This window comes from Pseudorca crassidens, chromosome 16, assembly GCF_039906515.1.
Source record: "Pseudorca crassidens isolate mPseCra1 chromosome 16, mPseCra1.hap1, whole genome shotgun sequence".
Classification (NCBI taxonomy): domain Eukaryota; kingdom Metazoa; phylum Chordata; class Mammalia; order Artiodactyla; family Delphinidae; genus Pseudorca; species Pseudorca crassidens.
In genome coordinates, this window is record NC_090311.1 from 23,956,548 (window position 1) to 23,982,743 (window position 26,196).

The 26,196-nt window shown below is 42.7% G+C and overlaps 1 protein-coding gene across 2 annotated transcripts in view; it reads right to left on the reverse strand.

Moving 5' to 3' along the window:
* The window catches only part of SORCS3 (sortilin related VPS10 domain containing receptor 3), a 583,956-nt gene that overhangs the window by 268,223 nt on the left and 289,537 nt on the right, over positions 1-26,196 (reverse strand). For both annotated transcript variants that reach the window (XM_067709471.1, XM_067709472.1), the window contains exon 4: positions 6,911-7,069. In XM_067709471.1, the coding sequence (XP_067565572.1) occupies positions 6,911-7,069 (159 nt within the window). The remainder of the gene's footprint in view (positions 1-6,910; positions 7,070-26,196) is intronic.

Below are 26,196 nucleotides of genomic sequence, written 5' to 3' on the forward strand. Positions count from 1 at the left end.
GCTGGGCCTGCGCGTCCGGAGCCTGTGCTCTGCAACAGGAAGAGGCCACAACAGTGAGAGGCTCACGTACCGCAAAAAATAAATAAGTAAGTAAAGTCCCTTAATATTGGGCATTTAGTAAATTTCTGTCCAGATTTTCCCATTATGAGTGACTTTGATAAACATTATTATGCTTAAATCTTTTTGGTATTATGCTGTTGGTGCAGTCTCAGAAGTGAAGTAACTGCATCATTGGATCAAATTTTATGAATATGTGTATGTCTTCTGATACACGTGGCCAAGAGGTTCACCAGGAAGGAAAACCCATTTGCACGACCATCAATACAGCTTCGTAATAATGAGTTTCACCATAACTTTGCCAACACTGGGTATTTTTCTTATGGCACAGAAAGGAACACATATTTAAAAATACAACCTATTAAATTAATTTTAAATGAGCATCTTTTGAAAGCTTCCTTATGAATTCTCTGGATTAGTTAGACTTACTGAACATTAATGAATTCTTGCCTTTGGCTTAGACTAATTCTCTAATGTTAATATTTTTAGAAGTCTCCTTCTCTGTCATTTACCTCACTTGATATCTTCCAACCTTTCTTCCAAAGAATTCACCTTGTGTCTTATTTCTTCACCAGTTTAGCCAGCCATAAATCATCTGCATGAAATTAAAAATGACCCAACTGATAGCAGTCCCACTGCGGGTGGAAGGTCATGACTGAAAAAGTGCACAAGGGGGATTCTGGGATTTGGGTCATGCTGTGTATCTTGATCGGGGTGCTGGTTCTATAGGTGTATTCAGTTTATGAAAATTCATTGAGCTCATGATATGTGCACTTTTCTGTATGTATAGCACACTTTGACTTAAAATGTTTAAAGACTGACCTGACTTTAAAAGGCCAGGTGCTATCACACCAGGGGGAGTGGTCAAGGTGGAGGCAAAGAATGGAGAGAGGATAGCAGGTGTGGCGAGGTCAGGTCGACTGGGTCGTTAAGTCCAGAGAGGCTTGCAAAGGAAGCAATAAGCAGGAGAACTCCTAGTTCCAACTGGAAAACTGGAAACCTAGGGTCAGAAGTAGGCAAAGGGATCAGAGTTAGCGACCCTGGGCAGCAGTGTGAGCACTAACGACCAGTGCATGTGTTAAGACAAGGTCACTCCATACAGGAAGGGGTGGAGGAACACAGAGAAAATGGTTGCGTTCAACCAGAGAAGGCTGCATTGCGTGACCCTTTGCCCACCTGTAGCTGTAGTCACCTCTTTCACCAAAGTATTGCCACGCCTGAATTTCTACCCTGAGAGCATAACTGCTTTGGGAAAAGTGTTGTTGGGAAGAGGTACCTGCGTACCCTTCTTAATACATATATACGCTGCATCTTCCATTAATTATTTTAGCAAATGTTCTTTTCCCTGACAGAACTGTGGCAGGTTACCAAAAGGAACACAAAGGAGGTAGCGGCAGAGAACTGAAGTCTGGGACACGATATAGAAAAAGCAGGCTTAGGAGGACAAAGGCCACCAGATCCATATTTTGCTGAAGGCTGTTGCTTTGAGCTAGCTTTCTCGCAAGCAATGTTGCAAAGCCTAGAGATTCTTACTGCACCACCATCACTGACTGCGAGTTAGTGTTGTACATTAAACCAGTTTGGTCATTCAGAACTCAGCTCAAATAGGTTAATTCTAACATCTGAATAACACAGTGGCTGTGCCACCTTTTTGATACAACATAGGGCCATTCTTGCTTGGCCCACTGTTTTTGTTTTCACCTTCAGGAAAGTGGCCTCATGGAAACTGGTGTTTCTATGGTGATGGAGATAACACATTTCTATTGTATTGATGAGACATCTGTAAGATCAGCATGGGCTCCCCCCAGGTGAGTAGGCCTATGGATTTTTCTTTCTCTTAAATTATGCACATATGATTTTACAGGCACAGAAGAGGACCTAATGAAAATGCAATGTTTTTCTTTAAAAAAAAAAAAAAAAAAAGGCACCCTTCAGTTCTAGTCTTATTCCATGGAAAATAAGCTTCAAAACCACGAGCATCCCTAGTTAATCCCCATCAGCTTTGTCCCCACCAGGTGGGGAGCCACGAAACCTGCTCCTGTCAATGGCTGCTAAGGAACGCTACCATCACCTGCTAATCCTGGAGGCTCTGGTGCAATTACATTTCTAATCTGAGGGTTTACATGAGAATATAAATGAAAGGAACAGCTTCATTTGTATCCAGCATTCTAGAAGTACAAGGTTAAACTTCCCTTTGAATTTTCAGGCCCTCCACACACCAGATACACCCTAATTCACCAGTGTCCTGCTCGTGTGTGGCAGCACCAGGTAGGGTCCAATCAGGAAAACCTACCTGGAACCCCTGCCATCTCCTCTTCTGCAGACCCTATTTTGCCAGTGACCTGACTAAAATTGCATCAGCTTCCTAACCAGCTTGTCACTCTGTTAGCTACTATTGAACTTGGCGGGTAGCCAGACATAAAACAAAAACAAAAACAACAACCAAAAAACCCCTAGTTGCATACCCACCTCCCTCCCAACTACCATAACAGCACCCCTTCATTATGTGTGCTAGTGTTTCAGAAAGTGGTTTTTACATTGAAATTATGGGCAATTCTAGACCAGTCTAGCCCAGAAGCATATGAAAAATAGTAAGTATGAAATCCCATTGAGATCCTCACCTCTGATGACTAAAGCAGCTAGATTTGTTAGTTTCATTCTGTCAAGAAGATACATGATAATAGAGAGCTCTGCGATCCCACCTCTCAGGCAGAGAAACAGCTATTTTCAACTCTCCATCTCCGTGGAAGTCCCCCTGTCCAGGATGTATGCATCTGTAAATACATGAGCAGGTGCCCATTTAAAAAAAAAAAAAACTATACTGAGTCTTTTGTCAAAATGAGGGATGTTTAAACACCCAGCTTTCTATAGCTATGAGAACAGCACCTATCTCTTAAGAGGACTGCAATGTCCTCAAAACCTATCTCAAAATCTTTCAAAAGTTCTCAGTTTCAGTAAGATTACTGAACCATCCAGCTAATCCAAAACGTCACAATGTGAGCTGTTTCGGTCACCAGCAAGGAAGTAGCCTGATGGGAGCAAAAGAGAAGCCTGCTTCTTAAATAATGGGTAAATATACAGCTCTCCCAAAATGTTCTAGAGCTTTGGTTCAGAGAGGAGAGGAGAGGAGTAACTTTTATTATGTCCAACTGGTCAACCATAACCTATTATTTCTCCTATTTTTTTTAATCTCAAAGATTTTTTATAAAACATCTCCAAGCTTCTTGTACCCAAGAAAGAATCTCTTGTTTTTACTAAGAACTGAGTCAGTGAATATTAAAATGCAAGATGGCAGGAGAATCTGTAAGGCAGAGGGGAGCTGCCATAGTCCTGTGGCAGGACTCACAGGATGGCCAGAATAGAAGGACTTGGTCAAAGGCCCAAGTCACACTGAGCAGGACACAGAAAGGACTTGGCTAGATCGAGACACAGCAGAATTGGAGAGGCATGATCCTTCAAGAGGGTCAAGTGCAAGGTGCATTTGCCCCCACCTCCATACCCCTTCATAGCTTTGGAAGTTGGAAGGCTTGGATCACTTTCACCCCCCACCAGGCCCTGACCAGTACAAGCGAGCCCTGTTTCCCAGGTGATTCACAACCTGCCATACAGCATCTCAAGGAACACAACGTCATGTGCAGCTCTCAACTTCTAGACACAATTTTGTTCTATCCAGAAGGTATTTCCTTAATTCTCCAGCAGTGCCCTTACTGAGTAAGAACTCCTAGCAAGTCTCCTGCAGCTTTGGGGTAGCAATTTGGAAAGTAGAGCAACTGGATATTGTCCTTTTAAAATATCATTCAATTAGGTCTTTTGTAATACATACAACTAAAGAGATAGCCTTACCAATTCTAAAGAAATGGCTAGTGCATTTCATCAAAGGCACAATAATGGAAACACTGATTCACTCCTCGCCACAAACATCTTCCTTTGATGCTGCAGTTACCTTAATACTAGCACTTTTCATTTTCTCTAGAAGAAACCAGCGCCTCAATACATGCACATCAGAGAAGGCAGCAGTCTGAAGTAAGACATTGGTATATCAATCTCAACCACCCTTGCACCTTCATCTGCTGCTCCATGGCATCCCTCTCCTTGACCCTAAACCAGTAAATTACCCTGAAATAAAGAAAAACTCTGCTGTAACCTGCATGCCTGGATGATGCTTTATGGCATCTCTACAAACGTTGCCAGGGTATCATCGGCCTCCTCACACCATTTATTTAAGAGTGGCTGGGCGCTGGTTAGAGACTTTACGGACCTGAAGAACACTCAGCCACTTCACACAAAAGATGCCGACAAGAAAGAGAACTTAAGGAAGAATACATCCGGAAATGTGCAGTGTGATTAGAAAAATCCAGCAGCTCCCACTGCCACATTTCCAAATACCTTTACCAAGTGAAAAAGGAACCACCGAGTCGGAAAGTATCTTGAATGCATTTTATCCACAAGGGTACTTCACAAGCAATGCCGTAGATGTTCTCAGTGCTGTGGAGTTGGAGAAAAAGAAGAGTTCTTCTATAGACACAAGGCATATTGCATTTGGTTTATTAACCTCTTGGCATGAGACGTCGGTTGCCTCTAATCTAGATTGTCTTTGCATAAGTAAACACATGGGTTAAGGGTTCTGAGTTTCATCTAAATAAATTATCATACCATTTAACATCCAAATGATTTTTTTTTCAATGCATCTTCAAAATTCCTAGCTATACTAAGCATCTAAACTCACAGACTATCTGACATTTGGCTAAGTCTTTCATACAATATCCACCTGATGTCATGAAAGAAATTTATTTGCAATGGCTTTTGCTCTGCAAATGTCATGTGGGTGTCCTTAGGGAATTGCATTTAGCACCTGGCGCCTACCATGAGGCTCTATTAATGAGAGATATAAAGGTTATGTTGAAATTATTGTTTAAAGGTGCTGACATCTCACACACACACACACACACACACACACACACACACACACACACGCACATGCACACACACTCATTTACAAATTATATATTCAAATATATACTGAAGAGCAACCGTTTCAGGACTTAAGGGAGAACAGAGAGAAGAAGCTATTTCAACCAAGATTATTCTGTAGATATCTCTATGTAATATAGTGTTCATAATTATCCATTTCCTTTCACTGATTGAAACATTGTTACACAATAGTTTGGCATCAAACACTGTACTAAGGTTCTGGAGAAAGCAGGAAATACAAAGAAGAATTAAGTCTCTTAGGTATAAGTTGATCAGCTATAAAGGGCTCATTACCATAGCACCAATGCATTCATCCACTAATTCATTTGCCTAACAAATACTGATGATCAGTAAGTAGCAGGCACTGTCCTAGGGTCTGGTGCTACAACTGTGAGTGAAACCAGACACCGTCCTGCCTTCCTAGAGCTTGCAATCTAGTGAGAAATACAGATGATGCCAAATTCATATCAGTCAATGGAAAATCTCAACCGTGACAGGTACCCTTGAAGGGAAGGGTGCATAGCCTTACGAGAAAGAACACCAAGGGGGATTTAACTTTATCAGGGAGTTTAGGGAAGACGTCCTGCAGAAGTGATGCTACATCTGAGATCTGACAGTGAGGAGGTGTACTTTAGGGAAGAAGATCCCAGGCCCAGGAAAGGGAGCAAGGGGGACAGCTGGGGCGGGGAGGGGACTGAAAGATGGCCATTGAAAGGGAAGTGCTAACAGTGAGTCAGGAGAGAGAAGGAGGAACCAGACCAAGTAGGTGCTAATAGAGCCTACTACGGTGGACTTTGGTCTCTTTTTCTGCGAGTAATGAGAAAATGCTGAAGGAGTTTAAGCAAAGGCATGAAAAGATCTACATTTGGGAAATATATTGTTCAGGTGATAGTATGAACACATACTACAGGAAATATTAAGGATACCTCCTAGGTTTGCAACTAAATGAGTACAATTAGGGAATACTGGAAGAGAACCAACTATGCTGGGGGAAGGTCAAGAGTTCATCTTTGGAATATGTTGAATCGAGAAGCTTTTGAGATATACAGGAGACAAGGTCAAGTACACAGCTGGATGTATGGATCTGAAACTCAAAGGGAAGGACTCATTGGGCTACTCTATCTTGGATGTACTTTTAGAAAATAATGAAATGGGTCTTCCCTGGTGGCGCAGTGGTTGAGAGTCCGCCTGCCAATGCAGGGGACACGGGTTCGTGCCCCGGTCCGGGAAGATCCCACATGCCGCGGAGCGGCTGGGCCCGTGAGCCATGGCCTCTGGGCCTGCGCGTCCGGAGCCTGTGCTCCACAATGGGAGAGGCCACAACAGTGAGAGGCCCGCGTACCGCAAAAAAAAAAAATTAAAAAAATAATGAAATGGACATGTTTGAGGCTTCCCTCCCTCTGCTAAACTGAGAACAATGGTTATATTCCAATTCAAAGCAGCAGGTGTGATGGGATATTCCTAGACTTGGAGTCTGACAACAGCATCCAAGCCCTGGCTCCTCCAGCTAGTAGCTGTGTTTGAACAAGCACCTTAGCTTTTCCGCACCTTTGTTTACTATAGTTCCATAAAATTATTATGGATATACATTTCCTACTTACAGCACAAGGTTGTTTTAAAGGTCAAATGAGTAAAATCATAGAGGAAACTATCTCAAGCCTGTGAAATGACAAATAACATTGTCAATAAATGAAATATATCTGCCTGCATATTTTGATATGAAAGACTAGAAAGGAAAGTTTATCAGCTGCAGACACAATCAACGTGGTTGGAAGGATACAATATCACTGAATCCCCTCCAACATCTGGATTGACTAAGCAAGTGCTTTTCACCGGGTGGTACCTGAGTGACAGGACATGAATGAAACCGGTATTTGTTCACCTTTTGATCCAGACTGTAGGCCAGCACCCAGTCCTCTTGCTTGGGGTGAAAGAGCAGACTCTGGATATAGAAGGTGAGCCGGTATTTCTGATAGGTGGCCCCTTCATCTGAGCTGATCAGTAGGCTGCTCTCCATCTCAGGATCACTAAGAAGCATGATCTAAAGAGAGGGGAGAGGAGAAAATATAGACAGAGTTAGCAGGAGAGAATAAATACAAGAAATTAAGGCATAAATATAAAGTCATCTGTATTTGTACAGCACAGCACAGAAAGGGGCATCTGGGCCTCTAGATGAAATATTGATATTTTTCTAACCCAATTTAGTCCCTCATTGCTGAATTGAGCTAAAATACTGTTCAAGGTTAGGTCTGCATACAAATGAGGATTCATTTTTTTGAGGTCCTTCTTTTATTTTATTTTTATTTTTATTTATTTATGTTTTTTGCGGTACGCGGGCCTCTCACTGTTGTGGCCTCTCCCGTTGCGGAGCACAGGCTCCGGACGCGCAGGCTCAGCGGCCATGGCTCACGGGCCCAGCCACTCCGCGGCATGTGGGATCTTCCCGGGCCGGGGCAGGAACCTGTGTCCCCTGCATCGGCAGGCGGACTCTCAACCACTGCGCCACCAGGGAAGCCCGAGGTCCTTCTTTTAAATACCTTCATTTTTGATGTTTGTACTTGTACTTTTAAGTACTGGAAGTTTATTCCCGTGGTCCTCTGTCCCCTGACCTTAGGAGCATCACACCTCTGCTTCCTTATCTCCCCTCAGTCAATTCTCCATGTCACTCTTCATCACGCTACTGCTCTTACTACTCTTTAGTCATGAAAGAGATCCCACTGTTTCGTTCTTTCTAAACTGTTTTAGCGATGTAATTGATTTAAGTGGTTTCATGACCCTTTTGCTCTAGATGTTTTCCAAAGCACATATCCCCAAAGGCCTTTGGGACAAATATTGATGCTCAGGAAAGTTTGTCCTCCCCAAGCCAAATGGACAGAGTGGTGTAGTGAAAAGGCTTTGGCACCTGAAAGAGCACATTCAAGTATCAACACTTCTGTGTCATACTGTCACCTTGAAAAGCTACTTCACCTCTGGAGGCCTTGGTTTCCTCAACAAGAACTGGGTCTGACAATACAAGAACTGGCTTTCAATGCTTGGCATAGTGTATATTTTTGACAAGTGATAGCTATGGTTACTATCAACCTCTCAGGATTTAAAAGCCCCTCCAGTCAGTGCAATTTGACTTCTACTCACAGGACCTCAGTGGCATTGGTCTCACTAAAGGTGTGAGTGATTTTCTAGTATTTAAATCCAATAAACACTGAGATACTCAGACCTAGCTGTCCCTTAGTTAAACACTTAGCAGTCTTTGTTACCACTGACAATTCCATCCTTCTGGAAGCATTTTCTTCCAGGGGCTTCTGTAACACCACACTTCTCTGGTTCTCCTTTCTACCTCTTTTGAATACTCAACTTTCCCTGATTACCCTTATAATATGGCTATTCCTCAACCCTCAGTTTTGACTTTCTTCTCTTTTCGGTCGACACACTGTTCCTCGGTGACCACTTCCACCCTCACTTTTATTTATTTTTTTCGTTACCACCTTTCTGGAGACAACTCGTAAATTAAATGTCAATCTGAGGTCTCCTCTGAGTTTCAGACTTGAAAACTCAGCTGCCTGGTGCCTTCTTCTATTTGGATGTCTCACAACACCTCACACTCAGCATGCCCCAGGCTGCACCTCATCCAAGCCCTCTTCCCCCCCAGGGCTTCCTGGTTCAGTGAGTGTTTCCACCAACCGCCCATCTCGTGAGAAGCCAAGCGCAACACCATCGCTAACTCTGTTTCTCCATTCACCTCCTATAAGTAATTAGTCTCTAAGCTCTGCATGTTCTACCTACTCACTAACTCTAAAATCAGATCCGTTCTCTCCCTGCCCATGATTGCCTTAGTCCAAAATGTGACCATCTCTGTATTGGATTCCTATCATTCTCACAGCTTCAACCAGTATCCCCCCCAATTCACTTTGCACACTGTGACCAGAATAATCTAAAACCATTCAGTGGCTTATCTCTGATCTTCCTATATTCTAAAATTCTTAAAATAGCCTGGTATGATCTGCCCCTTGTGTATGTGTTTGGTTCCATCAGCAACAAAGCCCTTTTGACCTTTGTCACCCAGCTCCACCCAACTTCTTTGAATTTCCAATCTTTGCCCAGTGACTGAATGAGTTTATTTCCTCTTATAATTTGTCCTGTCTTGGGCTGTACCGCCACCAGTTATTAGGGCTACTGCTACACACAGTCTGCACCATGGGGTCCAAAGTACCGAGTAAAGTAAAAAAAAATTTCCATACCTTATAAAACTATTGAATATTAGGATTTTAAAAATTTACCCATAGTATATATTAGTATTATGAGGTAAGCTTTAAACAAATTCAATGCCTTTAACTGCTAGGATTCATAGTGATTTTCCTCTTTTATTCCTTTATAGCTTCCAAGACAAGTCTACTTTCTTTTTCTCAAATACTTGCTTTGGCTTCATTGAAATAAGTTATTACTAGTTATCGGCAAATTTCTGAGAAATGGGTGCAGTATAGTTTTTTTCTTTTTTTCCATTCATGTGTGAATAACCTAGGGGAAAAGCTCTTAGATGGGTTATTCATAGACAATAACTTTCTCCTCCCTTGGCACTGCGAAGGGTAGGGACTACTGGTAAAAGCACCCCTGCTGCCCTTGAAAACATCTAAGAGGATGCACCCATGCTCCTCGCAGAGTCTGCAAGGACAAATATACAGGGAAAGAATGAAGCTGTCATAACCACCTTCTCTTGCTTCCTGGCACGTACCGATGAGCTACATAACAGGCAATGAAATCATTTCTCCCCTGGTGCAGAGAAATTAAACTGCTTATTTTATGCAGGTATAAAGAAGCTTCATGCCTATGATTTTAATTAGAAGGTAAGACCAACATCATAAATGAACTTTTATTTTATATACCATGAGTTACAATATACTGAATAAGGGTTACCATCAAATATCTAGTGCAATGGACTCTCTTCGTCCAGCCCTGTTTCTTCCTGCACACACGCTACACACTTGCATACACAAACACACTAAGCCGCACACAGATGAGGCACATGTGTGTGCACACGTACGCTTACACATATATCACTGTGGCACATATACACATGCACACGTACAGAAATTTTGCATATACCCTGAGAAAACCATAATTCAAAAAGAGTCACATACCACAATGTTCACTGCAGCACTATTTACAATAGCCAGGACATGGAAGCAACCTAAGTGTCCATCCACAGATGAATGGATAAAGATGTGGCACATATATACAATGGAATATTAGCCATAAAAATAAACAAAATTGAGTTATTTGTAGTGAGGTGGATGGACCTAGAGTCTGTCGTACAGAGTGAAGTAAGTCAGAAAGAGAAAAACAAATACCATATGCTAACACAGATATATGGAATCTAAAAAAAAAAAAAAGATTCTGAAGAACCTAGGGGCAGGACAGGAATAAAGACGCAGATTTAAAAGACAAATACCGTATGCTAACACATGTATATGGAATTTAAGAAAAAAAAATGTCATGAGGAACCTAGGGGTAAGACAGGAATAAAGACACAGACCTACTACAGAATGGACTTGAGGATATGGGAAGGGGGAAGGGTAAGCTGGGACAAAGCGAGAGAGTGGCATGGACATATATACACTACCAAACGTAAGGTAGATAGCTAGTGGGAAGCAGCCGCATAGCACAGGGAGATCAGCTCCGTGCTTTGTGACCGCCTAGAGGGGTGAGATAGGGAGGGTGGGAGGGAGGGAGACGCAAGAGGGAGGGGATATGGGGATATATGTATATGTATAGCTGACTCACTTTGTTATACAGCAGCAACTAACACAACAATGTAAAGCAATTATACCTCAATAAAGATGTTAAAAAATATCCTTTTATATACTTTGATATCACTGGCAGTGTCTGTATTCAATCCTAGTGTCTGAGAAGAATGGAAGGAGGGACATAGAAACCTACATGTTTTGGATCCTAACCTGTGCTGGGCACTTAACAGGGTATTTTATCGAAACCTGAAACAAATTATGTGACATATCATTACTTGCATTTTACAGGTAAAGAAACTGAGGCTCAGAGGAGGAAAGCAACTTGCCTATTACCTCCTCTGATGGACTCCAATGCCACCACCTCCTGCCACACACAAACTAACGCTAATGCTTTTCTGGACCTTGAAATCTTAGCACTTTGTGCTTTACCAAGGGACAAGGGAATGTCAGAGAAGCAGCTCTTTATTCTTTTTTAAGCAACGCTAAGAAATCCACACACCAAAAGCAGTTTTAAGAAAGCCCCTTTCCTCCTCTAACTCATATCCACCTTTGGCCAAGAGGACATGAAGAATTAATGAATAGGAAACCAAAGGAGAAATAGAATGGTAGCGCTAAAAAAAAAAAAAAGAAAAAGAGGGAACCATAATATTAACATAAATAGAATCAGAAAGCAAAGCCTCAGCAGAAGTTAAGCCTCAGGGTAAAATATGTATATTGTGTATGAATCTACGTAACTACTTCTATAACTACATATACAAAGAAAATCATCCCATGTCCACCAAGATTGTTACTGGGAAGAAGGGATTTCAAAGGTAAATGCCTAAGAGGGCAAAGCAGGTAAACTAAGTGAGCAAAGCAGATAAAGCAAAACAAGGGGTGGTAAGAACTATGCCGAGGGGCTTCCCTGGTGGCACAGTGGTTGAGAGTCCGCCTGCCGATGCAGGGGACACGGGTTCGAGCCCTGATCCGAGAGGATCTCGCATGCCGCAGAGCAGCTGGGCCCGTGAGCCATGGCTGCTGAGCCTGCGCATCTGGAGCCTGTGCTCCGCAACGGGAGAGGCCACAACAGTGAGAGGCCTGCGTACCGCCAAAAAAAAAAAAAAAAAAAAAAAAGAACAATGCCGACATGGAAAGTATACACCTCTCCTTAAAACGTTTAAAATGAGATTGTTACAAAAAAAATTTTACTCACATTCAATCTGTCTGTGGACTGAATTTATGAAATAGGAATGTGACTCTTGGCATAGTTATGACAGTTTGATCCTACAGACCCAAAGAAATTACCACCCTTGCCTTTGAATCTTTAATTGCAGGGATATACATATAAAATTTATGGCAATACCTGTTAAGACACCTGTGAATTCTGCATTTATGTGATTTTGCCAATATGAACAGGGAAGGGTTCCCACTGGAGATTTTTTGTTTTGTTTTATTTTGCTTTTGCTTCAGTTTGCTTTGATTCTTTTTCTAGCTTGTCCTGACACAAGATCTGCAGTGGGTGTATGCACGTGCTGGAAGAGGAGAAGGGGGTCTTTCATTTCGGGTTGAACAGAGTTATTAATGCCATAGGCTCTGGGGGAAGGTGTCTTGAGTTTAAATCTTCAGTCTGCTACTCTATGTGTAAACGTGAGGATATTACCCAGTTTTTCCAATCAGTTATCTCACCTATGAAAAAAACAGATAATAATTATCTCTAACTCACAATGCTCTTGAGAGGATTAAATGAGATGAGGATTAAATGAGTTAATGATTAAAGAGCTTAGCACAGGGCCTTAATGGCTAAATAAACATGAACCTGGATCTATAATCACCCAGGATAAGAGCACAACTGAAGTCAGAAGTGATGCCAAGCAGGTTGGAGATTTGGGGATTATTTGCCTCCCTCTTGGCTCCCTGAGTTTTGTAGGTAAAAACCAAAGGGATGGGTGGTGGAGGTAAAGGGGGAATGCTGTTCAATGTGTATAAAGCTTCAGGCCTGCAAGACGATCAAGTTCTAGAGATATGCTGTACAACTCTGTGCTTACAGTTAACAATACTGCACTGCGCAATTGGAAGAGTTTGGTAAGAGGGTAGCTCTCACGTTATACATTTTAGTGCCACAATTTTTAAAAAATGTGAAAGGATGAGGGAGAACAAAACTACAATTTACACTTATTTTACATTCCTAGTAACATTTTAAGAAAAACACACTCTATTAGCAAATAGCAACACCGCCAAAATGAACACCGATCAGTAGGTAATCGTCAATTCACTAAATACCATTGCGCTTTGAATGACCACTCTCATCTCTTCAATGGGAGGCTCTGGCCCATGAAGGAATTAAACACACCACTGCCTTAGGGGTAAGAACCTCATACAACCTGTCTCTATGGATTTGGGCATTTATGGTACATGAATTGTCTGTATCTCAGATTAGAGATGGACAAGTTTTAGAGTTTATCAACATACAGATGGTACAATATCTTTTTTTTCTTTCTTTTTTTGGACCAGTAATTCTTTTTGTAGGAAATTCCTGGGAAACTTGAATAATGGTGGCCCTAATTTTAATGGCGGGTTGCAAATTACAAAAGACACAGATGTAAGTCAGGAATCAGGCAAGGCTTTGCTTCAGCAACTTAGATTTTCAAAAGCCTATAAGCTTATTTGTGTCTAAACCAGTCAAACTTAGTATTGAAGATGTCAAAATCCTCCCGAGAAATCTTTCCAGAATGCCCACCTTCCTGCTGCTGGGTGAGTCTTATAATACCCAAATTGTAAAATTAACAAATATGTTACTTTATTCAGTTGCCATGCTCTGTTTCTCCTGTGTGCAATCTATAAAATGGGGGGAAAGCTATAGGTTTCCCAGTCTCTTACTCTGCCAGAATCCCAGAAATGCAAAGGAAACAAATTGTAGTTCAATGCTTTGAAAACAGTCTTTGAATAGGAATAAGTAGATTTCCTCTGAATAGAAAAGCAGAAATGCTATAATTTACTGTATAATTGAGTCCTAATGGGAGACTCTTAGCACAGCTAGTGCTCAGTAAGAAATAACAATAATATCAATACAAGCTCACACAGAATATAAGAGATATTCTTTAGGCTGACCCCTAAACCTACTGACATAATCAATATGTTGTTGAATATTGACTTACACACAAGTAAAGCCTGTTACAGATAAAGGTCTTAATCACAATATAACAATATACCAGTATTCACTCCCCACCGCCCATCTATCTATTTATCTCTCTACCTAACATCTCCTCTTATATCAGAAGTTATAGCTGGCAAGAAAGGGGGTTGCCCTCAGGGGACATTTAGCAATGTATGGAAACATTGTTTTCTATTGAGTTATAATTAACATACAATATTAGATTACTTTCAGGTGTACAACATGGTGATTTGTATTTTTATACATTTTGACATGATCACTGTAATAAGACCAGATACCATCCTGTTACCAAACAAAGTTGTTACAATATTATTGACTACATTCTCTATGTGTACATTACATCCCCCATGACATTTATTTTATAGCTGGAACTTTGTACCTCTGATCCCCTTCACCTATTTCACCTATTCCCCCTCCCTGGAGACATTTTAATTGTCACAACTAAGGTCAGGAAAGAGAGTAACTGGCATCTACTGGGTAGAGGCCAGTGATACTATTAAATAATTACAATGCACAGGACAACACTGGACAACAAATAATTATCTAGCCCAAAATGTCAAAAGTGCTGCTACTGAGAAAACTTGTTACAATATTTGTGCGTTTATAAGTATATATATATATATATACACATATATGTATACACACACACATATATGTATACACACACATATATCTTATTTTGGGAAAAATTTGTAAACTACATATACATTTTTCAGGTAGAACATCAATTCATATTTATGTTTATATGCAAGTCCCTTTCACCCATTAGTATTTATACATGCCATTCTCTTTACCAAGATTAGACTCCTCACCTTTCCACTCCAACCCATTTTATTAAGCATATTTCTACTTGTCCTTCAGAACTTAACTCAAGCATCACCAGTAAAGCAACAATCATTGAGGCCAATCAGCAAAAAATATATATAAAAATCCCAAATCAACAACAGCAAAAAACAACTCAATTAAAAAATGATCAAAGGACTTGAATAGACATTTTTCAAAAATATACATATATAATATATATCTGGTGAGGATTTAGGGAAATTGGAACCCTTGTGCATTGTTGATGTGAATTCTAAATGGTGCAGCTGCTATGGAAAAGAGTATAGTAGTTCCTCAAAAAAAATGGAATTACATATGATCAAGCCTTTTCACTTCTGGATATATGCCGTAAAGAACTGAAAGCAGGATCTCAAAGAGATATTTGTACATCCATGTTCAAAACACCATTATTAACAATAGCCCAAATGTGGAAGCAACCCAAGTGTCCACTGATGGAGGAATAAACAAAATGTGGTATATACATATAATGGAATATTATTCAGTCTTAAAAAGGAAAGGAATTCTGACACATGCTACAACGTGGATTAAATGTAAAGACATTATGTTAAGTGAAATAAGCCAAAAGACAAACACTGTATGATTTCTATTAGAGTACCTAGACTAGTCAAATTCATAAAGACAGAAAGTAGAAAAATGGCTGCCAGAAGCTGGGGGAAAATGGAGGATGAGGAGTTGCTGTTTAACGAGCATAGTTTCACCAGATGGAAAGAGCTCTGGAGTCTGGCTGCACAACAATGTGAATGTACTTAACACTACTGAAATGTACATCTACAAATGGTTAAGGTGGTAAACTATAGTTATGTGTATTTTACCACAATTTTAAAAAAAACGCAGAAAGAAAAATATAAAATTAGATATGAGGGCTTCCCTGGTGGCCCAGTGGTTGAGAGCCCGCCTGCCGATGCAGGGGACACGGGTTCGTGCCCCGGTCCGGGAAGATCCCACATGCCGCGGAGTGGCTGGGCCCGTGAGCCATGGCCGCTGAGCCTGCGCGTCTGGAGCCTGTGCTCCGCAACGGGAGAGGCCACAACAGTGAGAGGCCCGTGTACCAGGGGGGGAAAAAAAATTAGATATGAGATGAGATAAAACAACTTGCTAAGAAAATGTGAAAACTAATCAGACGTATAAACACTAATGGTTATTCAACCATTATTTACAGAGTCCTTACTTTATGCCAGGCTGTACTATAAAGACTAAGATAAGAGCAATAAGCAAACCAAATGAAAAACCCTGCCCTCAGAGAACTTGCATCCTAGTGAGGGGAGGACAGACAACACACAAACAAAGAGGTAAAGTATGTAGCTTATCAGATGATGATAGATTAAAATAAATCAGGAAAGGAGGTAGGAAGTACTGAAGGGGAGGGTCTGAAATTTGAGTAGCAGGGTCAGGAAAGGCCTCACTGAGAAGGGGACATTTCAGAAAGGATGTAGGAGTCCACTGAGCTAGGACAGAGCGAAGGAAGTAGCAGGTTGAGCATGGGGGCAGTAGGTGATATGAGCACCCTGGCTTTATCCCAAGGGATGTGGAAAGCATTGGCGGGCATTGGCAGGCTTCGAGCAAGGTGATGTATGCTGTGGCTTGTATTTTGATCCTTTAACTCCAGCTGAATAGAGCATTGTGGGAGGTGGGGGATAGCAGGTAAAGAATCAGAGAGACCAGTAAGAGGCCACTGAATTGATCCAGGTGGGAGAGGCTGATGATGGAGTGCCGTCTCAGTTACTGAGATGTGGTCCATCTGTGGCGATAAAGGAAAAGTCAAAAAGGTCTGATTACAGATGCGCTGTAGGGAGTAAGAGAAAGAGAGGGGTCTCATTAGAAAATAAAAAGGTTTATACCTGTATGTTCATTTCAGTGTTGTTTATCATGATCAAAACTTGGAAATAACTCAAATGGTCAGGTAGGTTTTTGGCCTGAACAAGTGGGAAAACAGAATTGCTTGTTTATGAGACAGGAAAGCTTATGGGAGGAGCAGATTGGGGGCTTTGGAAATGAGGAGTATGATTTTGAAAAGGCCAGGTTTCAGGTGCCTAATAGACATCCAGAGGGGCTGATGAGTAGACAGCAGATAGAGTGGGCTGGCCTGCAGATAAGAAGTTAGGAGACTTCAGTGTTTGAACAGCATTTAGACATGAATCTGGAGATCACAGAGACAGCAAATATAGATAGAAAGGAGTCTGAGAACTGGGCTCTAGCACACTGTTTAAGGGTCAAAGATATAAGGAAGAACCAGAAATGAAGTGTGAGAAGGAGAAGGAAGACCCAGAGCGTGTGATGTCCTCAAAACTTTGAAACCAAGAAAAGAAAGTGTATCAGGAAAGAGAGTGCCCAACTGTGTCAAATGCAGCTGACAGTGCAGTAAGATGAGTTCTGGAGAACTGACCACTGAATCTAGCAATGTGGAGGATATTGGTGACCATGGCCAAGACAGTGGAATGAAACATGCAGACAGTCAGTGTTGATGCAAGTATACCTTGGCATGACTGTTCTGAAAGCAATGCAGCAAGATGGAACAAGATTCATAAATATTCATACCTTTGACCCTGTAACTTCTCTTCTAGGAATCTGTCCAAGGAAACCATCAGGGACCCAATAAAAGACTTATGCACCTGTGTGTTCATCTCAGCGTTATTTATAACACCAAAACATTGGAAACAAACCAAATAGCTGATAGAATAATTAAATAAAGTAGGCTAAATCCATTCAATGGAATATTATGCAGCTATTAAGTATGAATTCAAATAGTTTTATGACACGTGAAAAATAATCATATGTGGAAGCCGTGCATGAAAAGCAGGCTGAAAACACATGAGGCATAATTTCAAATTTGTTAAAAATTGTTTCTATCTCATGCCCACATTTATGCACAAATGAACAACTGGAAGGAAAAATTCACTCCATGTTAACCGTAGGCATTCCTGTGCAGCAAGATCATGAGTCATTTTCATTTTTTTTTCTTACACTTTTCTATTTTTTCCCTATTATTCTGCTATTCTGCAATAAGCAGATATTACCTGCTCATAAAAATGAAATGTTTCTCTCTCTCTCACCACACCTACACACACTTTCCCATTAGCCCTTTCGAGAATCCCAACAGGATCATGCTGCCCATTGCCTGCCGGTGGAAAAGCTGAGAAGCTGGACAAGTATCTGTCCACACTGCGTGCACTGCTCTGAGTGCAGGACAGGCATGGGTGAAGGCGGGGTAGCTACCGAGGGTACCTCACTGAGAAAGCAACGAGAGCACCTCCCAGGCCAGGGAGCACTAGTCTTGACCTCCTCTCTAGCAGGAATCCTGGTTGTCCGCCCCACCCATGCTGTAAACCATCGGGCCTGCCTTGCACTGCACGATGGCTCTCCCCTGGCCCAGCTCTGATCACGATCATGGCATTTCCTCTCCGTAAGAAACTCCAGTACCCTCAGCAGGTCATGAAAACCAAGTCTGGCACCTCAGACACTCCATAAGTGTGCCCCACACTGTGCTCAGGCTTGATCTCTACAACCCAACCATATACCCTAGCCAAGCACTCCTCTAACATTCCTATCTTTGCTAGTGTTCCTCCTTGCCTAGAAAGCCTAGCGTTTTCCCTGGTCCATGCCTTCCTTCCAGGCCCTTTTTAATTCCCTCCCTTCCATGAAGCCTCTCAACTGCTCCAGGGGAACGATCTCTACCTTCCATGAACTCCATTGGCAAATTCGTGATCACACTGAACTATGGCTTCATGTTTAAAATATGTGAAAAGTTATAAACACTTTATATATTTTAACATATTAGTTAAACTTTGTTTCACTTGCATTCATCTCACTTTGCCACCTAGATGTTAAGTGTCTTAAAGACAGAGAGTGTCACTGATACCACATCCCCTGGTCTTTGCTGTGCTCAGTGAAGCATGCTCAATCAATATCTGATGTGTGGCTGAGTGAAAGTCGCTCAAGGGTTTCAAAGTTTGCTTGACCAAATGTTCACTGTATTGGATCTGTGGCTTACCAGGGCCCTGTCCAGAGAAGCCGGCTCCATCTCAGTAAGAGCAGTCAGCAAACCTTTATGTGAAGCAAGCACTGACCACTGGCGGTCCAGGTATCACCAGCCCTACCTGTGGTAATTATCACTTAGGGCAGTCTCTCTGTCAATCTAGTTCCTCTTTGTCGAAGTCTAATACAGATAAGTTAATAAACTGATGGCCATGTTATTTTTCTGCAAGACGTTCAACTCCAATATTTTTTAAGAAAGCAAGTCTAACCCTGGGAGAGAAGGAAAAAGAAGTCTCATAATTTTTTTAAAAAAACCTGAAATCTATAGGATTGGGTTGGAAGTCATTTTCATTACTTTTGTTGAATTATTCGTACTGTTTTGTTATGGTCTGACTTGAGGGTCTTTGGTTTATTTGTTTGGTCTCTGTCCATCTTAGGAGCACTAAAGAAAGATGCATGTACTCCTGAGAGCGGATGGAGGGTGCTGAGACATAGGTTAGATGGGACGAAGGCGTAGGATTTGGTAACCAGGTGTACTGGGAAAGGTTGTGAGAAATATCAAACTAGCTGAATCGAGATCATCTACATTATTTGCTGTTTCAAGCACCCAACTTCCTACTGTGCACATGTGGGACCGCAGTGGAAGCCCAGAGTTAAGAATCGCTGCTCAGAATCCTAAAATCAGAAAGGCAATGACTATATGAAGAGAGAAAGAAAAAATGCTCACAGCATGCATATTACCTACCACAAAAGAAACTTAATTTATAAGCATCTTGTTGAAGCTGTGGGGGAGGAAGATCCTGAAAAGATTCTAGCGCACAAGGGATGGTAAACGGAAATTAACTGCACTGTACCCATTATGACTAATTTAAGAATCGCAGATTGTCAGTGATACAGTATTTATTTAGTGTGCTAGCTTTAGTATTTCATTCAGTGAACATTATAAAAAAGAGACAAGGACTTTTATAAGTTCACCTGCTAATCCTATTTTTCCCATTGGATCTTAAATTCTTCATATGAGAAGCCTTCAAGCTAGGCAATTTTCAAGGACTTGACCCTACTGGGATTAGCAATTTGGGAACAACTATTCTAGTCAGGAGAGGCAAGACAAGCAATAGGTTATCCCAAGGAAAACAATCAGGGGAGTAAATATGCTTGGAAGTGTCCTGTGTCCCGGCCTAGTTGGAAGAGACCATGCAGTGGAGAGCTTCATTAGCATAGGGAACAAGGTCCCTACGTTCCGTTCCGGGAACATCTCCTGGCTCAGTAAGAATGCTGAGCATGTGAACAGGAGTTGGAGTTAGAGCTCAACTCCTCACTCCCCATCACCGCCCACACTTCCGAGGGGCAGGGATGGGCTCACATACGGCTAAATGCTGGATGTGATCAACAGGGAGTCAGGCAACTTTCTGAGGCAGCAGCCCCTGGGGCCAACGGACCCCCTAAAAGCCAGGCTGTCCTAACCAGTGGTACCTCACAGTCCCGCACCAGTGCGGGAACCGTCCTAAGGAAAGGAAATGGTGGCACTGAGCCCATTCGGCCAGACCAGAGACATTTAGCTCCCAGAAAGAGTGAAAATGAAAAGGAACCAGACCCTGCAAGGAGCTGGGCAGACCCTTGATCTGTGCTTTCCACCCCCAGCTCCAGACACCTGCTGTGCATCCCTTCACCCTCAGCTGAAGTTAATATCGAGGCCTCCGCGTGGCATTGCATTTTATATTTGGCCAAGTCCTTCCTCAGCTATTTTCCCCTCCATCCTCACTCTGCTCCCTGAGGAAGGCAGAGCTGGCATTATTACCCACTGTGTTAGTTCCCTGTGGCTGGAAACAAATTAGCACCAGCTTAATGGCTTAAAATAACGTGATTTTATTATTTTACAGTTTGGGATCTCAGAGGCCCAAATGGGTCTCACTGGGCTGAAGTCAAGGTGTCAGCAGGGTGGCATTCTTTTCTGGAGGCTCTAGGTGAGAATCCTTGCCTTTGCCAGCTTCTAGAGGCTACCCCCAGCTCCTTGGCTCCAAGCCCCCTTCCAGCTTCAAAGCCAGCAATGGCCAGTCCAGTCTTTCTCATATCACATCACTCTGACCCTTCTTCCCTCTTACGAACTGTTGACTAAAAAAAAAGCACAACCTAAAAGTTGAGAATTATGCTTATTTGACAGACTTGCTGAGGACTTAAGCCTGGGAGGCAGCCTCTCAGTTCAGAGGGACAGCTGTGAAAAGGTCAGGGAGGAGCCAGGATGTATAGGAGTTTATGCAACAAAAACCAGGCAGTCCAAACATTAAGAGATTACTGTTAGTTAAAGAAAAAGCAACATGAAAGGATGCTCAAGATCACTAATCATTAGAGAAATGCAAGTCAAAACTACAGCGAGGTATCACCTCACACCAGTCAGAATGGCCATCATCAAAAAATCTACAAACAATAAACGCTGGAGAGGGTGTGGAGAAAAGGGAACCCTCTTGCACTGTTGGTGGGAATATAAATTGATACAGCCACTCTGGAGAACAGTATGGAGGTTCCTTAAAAACTAAAAATACAACTATCATATGACCCAGCAATCCCACTACTGGGCATATACCCTGAGAAAACCATAATTCAAAAAGAGTCATGTATCACAATGTTCACTGCAGCTCTACTTACAACAGCCAGGACACGGAAGCAACCTAAGTGTCCATTGACAGATGAATGGATAAAGAAGATGTGGCACATATATACAATGGAATATTACTCAGCCGTAAAAAGGAACAAAACTGGGTCATTTGTAGAGATGTGGATAGACCTAGAGACTGTCATACAGAGTGAAGTAAGCCAGAAAGAGAAAAATAAATACCGTATGCTAACACATATATATGGAATCTAAAAAATAAAAAAAATGTTTCTGAAGAAGCTAGGGGCGGGACAGGAATAAAGACACAGACGTACAGAATGAATTTGAGGACATGGGGAGGGGGAAGCGCAAGCTGGGATGAAGTGAGAGCGTTATGAACTTATATACACTACCAAATGTAAAATAGATAGCTAGTGGGAAGCAGCCGCATAGCACAGGGAGATCAGCCGGGTGCTTTGTGACCACCTAGAGGGGTGGGATAGGGAGGGTGGGAGGGAGGGAGACGCAAGAGGGAGGAGATATGGGGATACATTTGTATGTATAGCTGGTTCACTTTGTTGTAGAGCAGAAACTAACACACCATTGTAGAGCAATTATACTCTAATAAAGATATTTAAAAAAGAAAAAACAAACATCTCAAGTAAGTGAATTTAGCACTTTTCTATATATGGGAAGATACAAGAGTCTGGGTTCATTAAAATCATTCACTTGATATGCACCTGAACTACCTAGGGCCAGTATCCTGTTTTTCCCCAGCCTGAATCACCTCAGGGCACACAGTTGGGATTGGCTGCAGTGGCTCGATGACCACACACCCTTTGTTTACTGATGCAGCAGGCAACAGTCTTCGTCCACAGCACTTTTAAGGATGCTTGTGAATACAATGGCCCACCTGGAGAATCCAGAGGGCTCCCCTGGCAATTGTGCTAGGCAGGTGCTCTCTGTAATGATCGCCATCCTGTGCCAGGCAGTTTCCAGACAGGCAGGGGAGAGAAAGCCACAATAAGAGTCAAATATTTTAAGGTCAGAGGATGAACAGCCTTAATTCCATCTAGAACCTGAATTCCCCCTTCACAGATTCCAGGGATTCAGATGTTTCCAGGAGGCCATAGATCTGCCTACCACACCTCATTCCAGAGGCAAGGAAATACCAAGCCTGCACCCGGTGACTTGCCGAGGTCACAGCTGGTCACCAAGGATGAAAACTGGGGCTCAAACTCAGAACTTGACCTTCCAAGTTGAGTGCCCTGTCCTTGCTGTGCTCTGTATTGGTGACACGGTGAAGGACAGTGAGAGGACATAGCAAGGGAACAACAGAGTCAGTGCAAACACAGGAGCAGAAAAGAATCAAACAGAGCAGGAGAGACTTTTGTCCACCATTCTCCCCCTTTGGTTTCCATCCCTTCAGCTGCAAATTTGACCCCATTCTCCCCAAACAAAAGAACCCCTGGCAGAATGTATTTTTTTTTTCCTTTTGGGTTTTCAGGGTGTTGGTTTGTTTGGCGGTGCTTCCTCTCTTTCCCAACGTGATGCAGGATGGGAGGGGACAGAGAGGTGGCAACTTCGCCGGGGAGGTACTCTCTGTAATGATCCATCATCCTGCACCGGGCGGTCCCCAGACAGGCAGGGGAGAAAAAGCCACAATAACTGTCATCAACGGAGAAGAGGGTCTTCCAGGTAACAACGTAATGAGGAGCCCCAGCTGCCGCAGTCAGGGAGAGTGGGAAGAGGCAGGAGAGGAAAGACTGGAAGGGAGAGAGATGGAAGTGCCCAAAGGTTGCAGTCTTATCTTTTGTGTGTGTCTGTGTGTTTTCTCTCCCCAAAAGCACCACACACACTCTCACAAACTTTGTGTTGTTAGTAAGGATGGAGCAGCGCATTTGTCATAAAGGTCCACTGTCATCTCCGATTCCAAAGCTCGCAAAGGATCCACCCCTATGGTGATTTAGATTAATCGCTTCTCATTAAGAGCCAATAAACAAACTACACGGAGAGAGCTCCTCTCAGCCACAGCCCACTGTTGTGGTGTGTGAGTGCCGGGAGGGAGAGCAGAGGCGTACCAGAGAGGTGTCAAATGTAATTTATAGGTTTTTAAGATCTAATCATTCTCTATGATATTAGATTAAATGACAGTCTGTATTAAAGAGGAAATTACATTTCAGCTTGCTTTCTTCACTTTTCCCCACTTTCCTAGCTAGGGTTTTCAAAGAGCTCTAATTCCACAGCCAAGGGCCAGAAAACGCCCTTGACAATACACTTGAATAGGATCAGCCCAAGGACTTCCCTGCACCCAGAAGTCTGTCCAGAGAAGCGGGACTGAAACTGTGCACCTCAGATGGGACTTGAACCCACGTGCCAGGACTCGAACCCAGCCAGAACTCAGGTTGGCACTTGAACCCACGATCTTTTAATTGAGATCACACACCTGGTCTCAGGAATTAATGAAGCTCAGGTTCTTTATGTTTCATTGCAGAAAGAATTCAGTGAGAGACAAAAGTGATAGGTAAGAAGTGGATTTATTTAGAGAGAAGACACACTCCACAGACAGAGTGTGGGCCATCTCAGAAGGCAAAAGGCCCTGATATGGTGGTTAGTTTTTATGGGCTGGGTAATTTCACAGGCTAATGATTATTCCAATTATTTTGGGGAAGGGGGTGGAGATTTCCAGGAATTGGGCCACTGCCCACTTTTCGGCCTTTTATGGTCAGCCTCGGAACTGTCATGGCGCTGGTGGGTGAGTTACTTAGCTTATGCTGATGTATTACAATGAGCGTATAATGATGCCCGAGGTCCACTGGAAATCAACTCTTCCACCATCTTGGATATAGTTGGTTCTAACTAGTTTTTGTCATGTTCTATAGCTATGTCATTCTTTTAAAAGTTGTGTCCTGCCCCTTTCCCTCCTGTTTCAGGACCCGAGATAAATGGGAATATTCTATTAGCTGAGCCCCCTCCATCCAGGAGCCCCACGAAACTGGCTCCCCTCACTCCCACCAGAGCCGTGCCATCTTACCCTCTGACGACCCTCACCACAGCTCCAGAGTATTTCTTTCGGTGTTTGTGGTGGTAGAGAGATTCCTTACAGAATCCCATCACATTGAGATTTGGAATCAAACATCCCTTGATTTTTCATTTAGTCATTCGGTCATGTGGCCAATCATTCGCTCACATTCTAGGATGGGCATGGGAGAAACAGGGTAAGACAAGATTCAAATCCCAACTCCATTTATTAGCTCACTTATTAGTGCCTTGACTTCAAAGCTTCAGTTTTTGCTCCACTGTGAAATCCAAAAGGAACACACCGCCCCACCACCATTAGAGGAGAAAGTAAGAAAGAGAACTATTGTTTGGAAACTTCTGACGCACGTTGGCAAACTCAAATGTTGGGGCTTTTCTTTCCCTTCTGCTCCCCACAGGGCTGAGAACAGTTATTCTCAGTTAAGATGGTGACAAACACAGAGGATCAGTTTGAAGCAGGAGGCGGGTCACTCAGATTGCAGAGCTGAGATGTGGGAAGTAAAAAACATGTAAAGATTGATATCCACTGTTGTAGAAGGATGTATCTGGTCCCTAAAGCACAGGAAAGGAGCAGTGGGTCAGTCATCCAGTATCGTGCATGCTTGGGAAACACAATGTCAGATTACAGAGAACAGACTCATTAGCCTGGAGGTCACAGTCTCTCACTCACTGGTTCCAGCAGAACTTTCCAACCCCATGTCCTCAGGGCGCCTAAACTCTTGAAAAGAGTCACCCAATTCACTCTTCCTCAAACATCTTACTTTGCCACCTCCAAGCCACTGCTAATCCCATTCTTCTTCCTGGAAAGCTCTCTTTACACTCTATACACCTAAACCCTATCTGTCCTTTAAGGCCAAACCCAACATCCTCTAAGAAAGCTCCGTGGATTCCTCCCTTTTCCCTCTGCAGTGCTTTTTAGAGCTATGACTACCTGCTTAAATTACAGTAAAACTGTAAGCTCTTTCACGGCAGGGAGAGTTCCCCCATCTTTTTATCCCCACATCCCCGAAGTCCGAGTGAGTGTCTCTCAGAGGGAGTTCAAAAGACCAACTGCTTGCTCTATGCCACCTGCCTTTGTGAACTCAGCCTGAAGGAGCAACTGCTGCATCCCCGCAGGACCACTGGATGTGGGAAAGGAGTCACGGCAGAGCCTCTAAATGGTTCCTAAGGCTTCTGATCACAAGGGGCACTGGTCACCTCTGCTCTCACTGCATTCATTGGCCAAAGCAAGTCATATGGCCACGCCTGCTCCCGCTAATGTGAGTTATAGAATTCCCCCAGGGGGAGAACCCCAGGGGCAGGGTGGGGGGCAAGGAATATCTTGTACAAATAATACACCTGAATTCCACTCGCAGGTATATGCTCAAACAAATCCAAAACAAACACTCAAACAGATACATGTACATTCATGTTCACAGCGGCACTATTCACAGAATGTAGCCAAAACATGTGGAAACAGTCCAAACATTCATCCGCAGCTGAATGGATAAGCCAATTCTGGGACACATACATGGAACATTACACAGCCATAAAAAGGAACGAAGTACTGATAATATGCCACAAATGGATGAACCTCAAAGACATTATGCTAAGTGAAAGAAGCTGGTCACAAAAGGTCACATATTGCATAAGTCCATTTATATGAAACATCCAGAACAGGCCAGTCCACAGAAATAGGCAAGTTGGTGGTTTCCAGGGTCTGGGTAGGAAGGAACAGGAAGTGACAATTTAATGGTTACAGGGTTTTCGGGGGTGATGAAATGTGTCGGAACTAGAGTGAGGTGGTGGCTGTATAATATGGTAAATGTATTCAATGTCACTGAATTATTCACTTT